Source organism: Polyodon spathula, chromosome 5 (assembly GCF_017654505.1).
Source record: "Polyodon spathula isolate WHYD16114869_AA chromosome 5, ASM1765450v1, whole genome shotgun sequence".
In the NCBI taxonomy this organism is placed as follows: domain Eukaryota; kingdom Metazoa; phylum Chordata; class Actinopteri; order Acipenseriformes; family Polyodontidae; genus Polyodon; species Polyodon spathula.
Window position 1 is genome coordinate 28,656,979 of NC_054538.1, and position 10,465 is coordinate 28,667,443.

Below are 10,465 nucleotides of genomic sequence, written 5' to 3' on the forward strand. Positions count from 1 at the left end.
TCCGGGTCAGCAAGGGGCTACTGTATGATTATGAAAAGCTGTTTGATAGAAACACAATTTTATTTGGGGTGAAGGTGGGGGCCCCACTATAGAATCTGATGGGATGTCACACGGATTGCGAATTGTCGAAAATGCAAATCGCAGTATGTTTGCGCTTGACTGGCCCATCTTAGTACATCTACCCTTGAGTGTTTTAATAAATCATTAAATTATGTTAAAGCTAAATATTTAATCTTGTGTTTTTTCGACAAAAATTACCTAAATTACTTGTACGCCCATTTTTCTTGACAGCAGAAAAAAAAAAATCACAAAACAACACACAGAACTTGCTAAACTAAAGTTTTAATCTCAAGAGGTTAGCTTAAAAGTAAAATGGGTTTGCTTGTGTTGTTACAGTAGGACATGATCACATACACACCCTGAATGACAGTCTTCACTCTTGGGATGCAATATTATGATACCACTGTAGAAAACAATGACTTCCTGTATAGACTTCACTAAAAGTGATGTTTCGGTCACATCAGTAGTGGGTTGAAGATGAACTTGGCATTACATATTGCTGTGGGCAAAGGGGTGGATAATGGGGGGAAACAAATGGAATAGACTTGATACAGGTCTGAATTGAAGAACATGGGAATACTGATCCTGGGTCATAGATTCACTGATTCACCATCACAGACACTTTTCTGTATAGTAATAATATGGCTTAAAGTCTTATACAGTTTATACAGCCAGAGACTCCAGTTTAACCAGAGTAGATCTGGACTAAGGACTTCTCAGACCTTAGTTAAATATTCAGTTCTAGTGACAGGAGAAACCTGACTGTCATGGTGCCAGACAGTGAAATCCTTTTGTGTCCATTTGAATTCCAGATTGTATGTTATGTTCTGACTGCAATACAACGATTCTAGTCCTAGTATATAACGAAGAGAATCTTGTAAAGCATTACGAAAGCTAATGTTTATAATCAGGTTTGCTACACTTGTTTATGAATGCTTGTCCCCTGAATCATCATCTTTTTGATAAACTTATTAATGCTGAAATTCTCTTACTCTGTTAATGCATTCATGGGGCAGCTACTCTGTCCATCATTCAATGAGCCTGCCGACAATGAGGTAACAAAGCAAGTCATATATGTGTATCTTCAGTGTGTAGTCATGTAAGAATGTCTTAATAGTGAAACTGTGTGGTGTCTTTCTATATACTGAACACACATCATTTCATCTCTGCCCTCCTGTTATTCAGAAATATGAATTGTGCTGCGGTGTCTTGCATTACACTTTCAGGTACAACATATTTCTAGACTGAATATTGTTCTGTGGTAAGGTTATTGGTTATTATATTGAGGCAGAGACTTTTTTTCCCCACAGATGCATGGCTCACTACAACACTATAATATACATTCATATTTTTGAGAAGGCAATACACTAGACTCAGAACAGACATAGATCCATAGGGAGAGTTAGACAAAACTGAGATATGCATCCAGCCCAGTAGATTCTCGAGGTAGGGGCTTTCCTAATTGTTTTTTTTTTTTCTGTTTATAAGAGAATGAAAGTGTGTCATTGTTAAATGTATTGGTGGATCTTTCAGAAGGATCTGACTTATAGCTTTCAACACTCCAGTCTTTGTTGATTAGTTATATAGAAATATATCTATCAGGGTGTACTTTAGTAAACTGAATTATGCAAAACCTATAGATAGATTGAATGCTATTTTGTCTGCACAGGAATTCCCCTAGTTTCAAGTCCTTTGAAGAGAAGGTTGAAAGCACTGTATCCACTTTAAAGGTAAGTATAAAGCATGAACCAGTCTGTATATTGTTGTATTTCTAGTATGTAAATAACATGACATTTTAGTACACAGATAAGTGTCATTTCAATAATATTTCAGGTAACAGATACACTTGCCTTGTAAAAATAATTTTGCTGTTGATATTTTAGTGTCAAAGACTTCTAGTGTCACCGTGATATTAATTAATGCCTTGGGTATTGCACTTTAACTTCTTACAATTTGGCTCAACAGTGCCCCCTAGTGTATAGTCCAGTTCTTAACACTTTAGGAATAGTCCCCCTCATAAATTAGCTTAAGTAGATCATATGTCAATAATACAAACCTAGATCAGCCTACATTAAAAGTAGCACTAGAGACATGAGAAGTGGTGTTGGACTGATGTTCTAAAAATTTAACAGCAGCAAAAAGGATTATGATGCAGTTATTTTGAATTTTCTGTTTGAAGGGGCAACTGTGGCCTGTATAATGGATATCTGGATTGTATAACATGGCAAGTGTGGTAATATACAGGGTAGTTTCAGGCAAAGGTTTATATACAATCCAATTTGTGCTTGTTTCTTGCATGACCAGTCCAAAGTGGGAGTTCCAAGCAACAGTGGAGGAAGTTTTGAAGAGGTCCTGTCATCCACTGCTCATGCCAGTGCCCAGGACATCCCTGCTGCTCCTACCAGGCTGACAGAGAGCAGTGAGCAGCAGTCTCCGAACACCGGCTCATTCTGAGCACAGTGGGGTGGAGAATCCCAAGAGAGACGAGGCCTAGGGGTTCAACTGACAGTAAAACTACTTTTAGAGGCCTGTATTTTCAAACCTCACTGCTGGCACTTACAAAGGATCATAAGAGTGAATAAAAAAACGATTGCTTGCATCAGGCTCACACATATCTTTTAGAAAGTGGCCTCAAAAGCAGTTCTACTTAATATGTTTATAAACACAATTGTGCAGTACTTTGAATATGAAATGTTTCTTAAGTGGTCCTATCAGTATAAATTAATATTCTAAAAAAACATTCCTTTTTCAGTGCAAACATGCATATTTAAAAAAAAAAAAACGGGAACAAATGTTCATGATCTAATTGTAATAATTTATCAGTCAGAAATCAAGTGTTGTACAATCAGTAGTTTTGAGCATGTGATGAAGTTTTGCTGATATTTTTTTTGTCCAGAATATGAATGAGAACATTCACTACAAATAACTACTAGTTGCTTTATATTGCTCCTATTATTTGATTGGAGAATCTATGAATTAACATTAGTGAAATATATATTGATACACAAGTTAATAGTTTGTAGTAATCAGCGCTAGTATTTAAAAGATTTCTATGTAATGCTTAAAGTATTTAGATATGAATTGTAACTTTTTTCATATTTATTGAAGCTAAGTGCTGCAGAGAAAAAAAAACATGTGTTTCTACAAATTATTAAGTCATAAAAACATGAAAAAAAATCACATAATTTTACATTTGTTGGCCCATAGCCTATGTCCAAACATCACGCTGACAGACTGATTATGGTTATGAAGTGGCTAAACCAATCTGGGACGAGAAGTCAAAGCTAGCCATGCATCATGGTAGTGAGACAAATTAGGTAAATCAAACCAAAAAACAAAAACTGTGAAAAGTGTGTAAATGTGCATTCTCAGGCTTGTGGTTGCACCTAAACTGGGCTTGAGAATGGTCCCCAGAGGTCTCTAATTATCACCAGACAAGACTTTAAAGCCTTATAGGTTTCAACAGGTTATTAGCTCGTAAAAATGTGTTTTTTTTTTGTTGTTTTTTTCACATTTCTGTATATTATACCTAGGTTACCTGTCCCAATACTATTGTCTAGCAAGGATATTGAAAGTAGCTCACATTATTTTATTGTTGTATTTATAAATCTGTCATTTTACATTCAGGTTTTATTGTGGTTTTACATGTGCTTGAACACTGGTTACCTCTAAATGTTTTTTTTTTGTTTGTTTGTTTTTTACAATAATCTATTTTAGGATTGCAGATAAGTTTGCACTTGTCCTTATTATATTGTTGTGAAGATCAATAGACTTTGTGAGCACAAATATATGTTGTGGTGTTATTTAAAAAAAAAAACATAAACAAAAAAACTTGTAGGTCAAACCATATCAATTCCTGTGCATAAGCTGTACAATATGCAGTTATAATAAAGTTATTAAAATATACTGTACATCACAAAGGTATTGACTAATAATTAAAAAGGGAATTCGATCTATTCACACCTTACGTCCAAGTACGACAATAAATATAGCTTGGCAGTTAATAAAAAAAATTAAAATAGGATGAGTTGCTCCTGCAATTGATGAGCCACCTGGACAAAATAAAAACATGGCCACTGTGGCCTCTTTGTTTTGCCTCCTTGTTCCTGCAAATAAACCAAAATATGTAGTAAACAATTATCAAGGTTATGCAGAGGCACTGCAGAAAAACATCATTATAAATGAAGTGTTCACATTTTAAAATAAGTGTATATTTACTGCATGGAGTTAATCTTGTTTAAGGGTTTAATATGAAGAAGTATCATACCCAGTAACATACCCGCCACAGCTGTAAATTCAAAACTAGAGCTTTCATATTATGAAAACGCTGATGACCATGATATATAACAACAGTATTACAGAATGCTTCTAATAAGAATTAGCAGTGAAATGTTTAATCACAATTTGATAAGCAGTTCTCCAGATTAATGCAAAAATATGTCATACAAACGGATGGATGAACAGACATACAGACACCCCTGTGTATCTCCAGAATCTGACACTCAATAACTTAAGCTAAATACTATTACTACCTAGTTTCATAACAATTGGATAAGCAGTTCTTCAGATATATGCAAACATGTAACTGAGACATAAAGATGGATAAATGTACTGACAAGAACCCCTCCATAAATCACCAGGATCTGATGTTCTTAAGCTAAATATGACAATGACAATTGCATAAGCAGTTATCCAGACACATGTACAAATGTGTGAAGTGTGATATATGTACATTTGACCGCCTCCACTGTATCCTCTTCGCGGGGATCACAAGGGGAATGTTTCTGTGAATAGCTGTTTACAGTGCATCGTGACTAACAATAACTCAATAGATAATTCAAATGAAATGATGCATACAAGTGTAGCTTTATTGTGGCCCCAGAATCAATGTGCAAGGTAAGTTCAGTTCAAAGATGGTTCTTTAAATGAACCACACCATTATTCTTAGTAGCATAGCTTGATCTCCAGCAAAACAAATGCTTTGCTACAGAAGGTCCTAGCTGCAAAAGCATAAAAACCCTGCTGAAACACGTTTAAAATGGCAAAAGCATAGATGATTCCATGCCTGTGCAACTCAGTAACTGGTGTTGTGTACGGAACAAAATGCAGACTAACATACACCACAGAACACATCAAACTAAATGCAGTATTAACTGATTCTAGCCACAAAAGTCTGACATTCATCATTTTATTTTGACCAACAAAGAATTTGGGGAAATTCTACTGCCTTTACATCTCCCTTTTTTGTATATATTTTTTTTAACCAGTGACAGACATTATTACTCTGCACTACAGCTTTTTAATAGAAGTCATAAAATAAAACCAGAAATTTCACTGTGCTTTCTTCTTATACAAAATCCAACTTAGACCTGTCTGCATCTTATTGGCCATCAAAATTTTGATAATGATCATGCTGTATTTTTTCATATATAAAAAAAATGTTTTAAACATGCAAGATTGTCCCAACATCAGGACAGTACACTAACTAGCTCAAAACTTTACTTTGCATGCAGGTCATGGAGGATTGAGCACACAGATGTGTGCAATGTATTTTGACAAACAACAGACATGCTATTGTAGCCCAAATAAAAGAAGTCTGGACAAGACACATGTTTTTCCTCAACAAAAATGTGCATTGTGGGCTTTGGTCGCAGGTCACCAGTTTTGTGGCCAGTCTCTGTATGTTGACCTACATGAGATGAGTGGGTATCATGAAGGCATAGCATTCTGCACTGTCCCATATAAGCACATTATAAATACTGTGGATATAGTAAAAAGATGAGATTGCACGTAGACCTTTTGTGGAATCGAAAAACTCTTGCAGTCACCCTGGCTTCTTCTCCTGATTCTCATATTCATATGCCTGAAGAATCATTTCAAACTGGTTCTTTCACTAGCTTGGCCTCTGGGCTGGATTGACACTCGTATTCCTGTAAAAAGTTGCAGTTTATTAATCTAGAAAGCATTAGTATGTTTCAATAGTCCAATACTAGTATATACTAAGTAAATGGTGCAATGATTATTTCAATCAACATTAAATATTTCCTGTAATTTTAAGTCAGTCCAGGCAGATTCTAATTGAACAGTACTATGTAAATCTTAGGTTTCAATTAATTTCAAATGTTGTACTTCAGTTTTCAGTGTGGTTTATAACTTTCCATTTTACAGGCCTGTGAAAAATATCAACATTAACTATACCCCAAGTTGTTCACCTCCCATATCTCATAAATCTCTTTTTTAAAATCTTCACTTAGCAGCCCAGTTTCATTGCTTCCTGAAAAACAGCAACATACAATAAAAAAGTAAAAAATTTAAGTGTGACTTACATACAGATAATTTGTACTAAAAATGTTCTAACCAACAACTGGATAAGCTGTTCTCTAGACTCTAAAGTGTGTGACATAAGAACACTGTATGGAGGACTCCACTATTTCCCAGCAAGGTAGATTACACAAACTCAGATAAGTATCATAATAGACACCCTAAATAATTTAGATACAAATTATCTGATTCCTTATCAACATTTAAATCAATTAACAGTTAAGGCCCTTTCACACTGGCACTTATGCCCAGGTCACAGTCCCGCGCAGTGTGAAACCATGTACCTGGGTCGTACCCAGGTTAACCCGGGTCACAGCTACCCACCTCAGGGTGTGGGTCGACACGCTTTGACCCAGGTGGAGCAAGACAAAATGCATGACAGCCGTTCATAAGCCAACACAGTAACAAACAGCCACGCCTGTGTGAAGGTTTCACTTCCACAAGGAACACTTCTGTATAGCTATATTTTTGTTGATCGAGACCCAGCATAAGCCAGATTGCAACAAGGATGAAGAAACATTTGCTCTAATCAACATTTGGGCCGACGGAAGCATCCTTAACAATACAGCACAGGATAATAAATACTTACTACTTCTCTTTTGTGTTTTTTTCATTTTTGCTGATATCATCTGCTGGTGCTATATCACCAACAATACATTCTGCCATATCATGAACCAGAGCCAGTTTTACACATCTGAAATATATCACATACATAAATTGTCAACTAAGTATATATAAAGTATGTGTAGAGCAGCAAATAATATTGGTCTTATAAAAATAGTAAAATAATAACAAAATACCAAACATAAATGAGTCAATGACTAATGAAAATCTTTGAAAGTGTACTACTGTGTGTGACCCTGAATGCCACTGAGACCTAAATAAACTCAGACAGGCATATACTGTAGACTGGGCTGCTTATTTTTACACCACAAACCTATTCTGTAAAGATAAGATGCAACAACCTTGTAGATGCTGGCGGGAAAGACATTACCTGACTTGGGTTGAAAGATCGGCATTAAGTCATCACCAACCCACAGAAACCAAACTAATGATTCATGCACACCTGTCTTTGTTGAGCTTTGTGTCACCAATTAAAAAGGCCATCATAGCCATCCTGTACATGTCACCAGATACAATCTCTGGTTTCTCCACATTCCTATACACCCACCCTGTCCTGGGTACTCTCTGAAATGGGGAAAAAACAAACAGATGTGTAATGTTAACATTTTCACTGTTTACTATAAGAACACGTATGAAACCACACACAGGAATAATTCAAAAGACAAATAGATTACACATAGTACATGACAAATATACAAAATTAACAACATGTTAGTAATCACGAAGTACATCTGAGACTATGATTTTCATTTATTCAGCAAAGGCTCCCATACTTTACAAGAAGTGTTTCCTCTCTTAAAATAATTGCAGGTTCAACAGACATATAACATGGATTTTATTATTTATTTACTTATTTTCATTTCAAATAAGATTCTTGAGCAATATGAAAACATCAAGTAGTAGACCCGGTTGGATATTAATATGAGAAGATTTATTTACCTCAAATTAATTGATCCATAAACAATTTTGATGCTAATCTTAAATGATTTCGGTTACAATGTCACACTGTAGTATTTTTAAACGTATGTTGTGTACATTATAACGGTGTATATGCTGCTATTTAAAGGTGAACAATCAAGGCTAAAAAATAATCGTATAGACAAGGTCGTAGTTTTTAGGTTTTAATGAACATATGTTTTACAAATCTGGACGTACACAATCCATTCATTGCTCATTCTTTCGCGCATGAATTTCCATATAAGACAAACGTTTCTCTAATTCGCCTAATTTAGCGAGGATCTTTATTTATTATTCACCTTTAGCTGTCCTGTAAGTTTCACAAACTGCAGCAAATTCTACATACTGGCTTTGCTAAGCACCGGAAATAAACATTACAGTCTGAAATAGCGGGAGACTCGCGTGGATTCGTAGTTGGACACTAGATGGCACTGCAGACGACAATATACCATGAAACATCAAGAAGCGAGGGATAGAATCTACCTGTCCAATGTGACTGTACAAAACACGTTTTCTAGTGGTATGTGAACTTTTATTTTTAAAGAGATAGTAAGCTTTTGTTTAAATTGTTCAAATGTCCCCTGCAGAGAAGAATCTTCAGACTATCTTCGAAATATTAATGCTGGACCCGGTGCCTATCATGCCGTCCCTATTGTAACACATTCTGCACAAGACAGGTAATGGCTGCTGTTTATATTGGGTGTACTGCATAAGCATTCATAGTTAAATAATAATAATAATAATAATAATATATAATAATAATAATAATAATAATAATAATAATAATAATAATAAAACTGTAGAGTGGATTTAACAACATATTTCAATACTTTCACAATGCAAATCAGCCAAAAGAGACTTTGTTTTAGTTAAATGAACACAATAAATAGTGCATAGTAGATTTTGCTCCAAACTGTCAATCTGACCTGATAATATGTTCACATTTTAATCATTGTTGTTATGTACTAATCAAACACAAAAATGATTAATTAGAAAGTAATGTGTCTTCTATTATCATTTTTACCTTGAATGTAAATGGTTGCAACAAGGCTGTGGGGTTTGTTGAACTGAATAATTAAGGACATGGGGCACACTGGAATGGAATCGTCTGGACTGGATGAGTCACAAGTGAGTACCACCCTAATTGACAGTACAGCACAGGGGTTTGGATTATGATTATTACATGAGCATAATTATTACTTGAAAGGCAACTGCCGTGAAATTATATGTGCCTATACAGTGGTTCTATATTTTGGTAATCTATTTATTTATTTTTATTATTTTATTTTACGATATTCGTTCTATTTCGATCAAAACAAATAACGAACCATACTGATGCAATTCTTAATGATTTTACCTGTGTAAAATCGATGTGATCATTTGATTTCAAGGGCTCAGTGTGAAAAAGTGTCAACATTTTTATCAACAAAGAATAGACCACGAGTTGCATTCTTGTTGTTAGAATTCAAAACAACTAAGTGGAAATGTGCCTGTAATTAGATTACATATTCAATAAGAGTTAGATCACAAGTGCTCATGTTTAGCAATACACAGTGTATTTCTGTGGCAGGCTTATTACGGAGAGACCGTTTTTTTTTTTTTTTGTTTTTGTTTTTGTTTTTTTTATGATGGCACATGGTTTGAGGTTGCATGTTTGACATAAGTCTAGCGCATGAGACGGAATTCTCACAGTTTTAACTTGGTGGGGTTCCTGAAAATATAGCGTTGTACGATACCACCTGTCTAGTTCTATTTAAATGCCTAAAAGGCAAACGTCACCTCCAGCCGTCATTTGCGACGGCTGGAGGAATAAATAGGCATTTAACTAATTTTAAAAGAAAAACCAGAAAAAAGACTGTAAATTAAATAAGAATTGTAAAAGGGGAGGTGGTACATAGCACGCCCCCTAGAGTCCACTGGTCAACAAACGATGCCATGTCGCCAGCAGACTTCGCGTGGGCGTGCTCTAAATTAATCCGGGAACGGAGGAGGGCCCTGAACGTGGCCCCGCAGTCAAAGAGACCTTCCCCGCTCATCTTCCGCTTCCTGGTCTTGTAAATGGCCAGTTTAGCAAGAGCCAGGAGCAGATTGACGAGGAGGTCTCTCTTTTTGCTGGAGCCACGAACAGGGTGCCCGAAAATGAGGAGGGTGGGTGCAGCCAGAACTGCAGCAAGAAGTTCTTCAGCAGCAGGAAGAACGGCTGCAGCCTGGCGCATAAAAAATAAATATGAGCCACCGACTCGGACTGACCGCAGAAAGGGCATGCGGCGTCCGAGTCGGTAAAGTGACGCAGGATCTCTCCTGACGCGAGCGCTCCGTGCAGGACCCTCCAGCCCAGGTCCCCAGCTCCCCTGGAGACCAGCGGGGAGTAAAGGGCCTCCCACTGGGGACCGACGCCCTCCGGCGGTCGGAGGGTCTCCCGCCAAGCGGTGTCTCGGCGGGAGACGAGGGCGGGGAAGTGGAGGGTGTGGAGCGTCATCGCGTACAGGGTCCTCCTCGACGC

The 10,465-nt window shown here is 36.6% G+C and overlaps 1 protein-coding gene and 1 pseudogene across 5 annotated transcripts in view; one reads left to right on the plus strand and one right to left on the minus strand.

The window, feature by feature from the left end:
• The window catches only part of LOC121315801 (tumor protein D53 homolog), a 46,154-nt gene extending 42,183 nt beyond the window's left edge, over positions 1–3,971 (plus strand). For 3 of the 5 annotated variants that reach the window (XM_041250229.1, XM_041250230.1, XM_041250232.1), the window contains 2 exons: positions 1,730–1,790; positions 2,365–3,971. In XM_041250229.1, coding sequence (XP_041106163.1) covers positions 1,730–1,790; positions 2,365–2,514 — 211 coding nt within the window. In that variant the 3' untranslated portion in view covers positions 2,515–3,971. Of the gene's footprint in view, positions 1–1,076; positions 1,116–1,729; positions 1,791–2,364 lie in introns of all 5 variants that reach the window. The other 2 variants (XM_041250227.1, XM_041250228.1) reach the window with 1 other exon arrangement.
• An 834-nt stretch (positions 3,972–4,805) lies between these two features.
• On the minus strand, positions 4,806–8,306 carry LOC121315276 (annotated as a pseudogene).
• Positions 8,307–10,465: the final 2,159 nt, after the last annotated feature.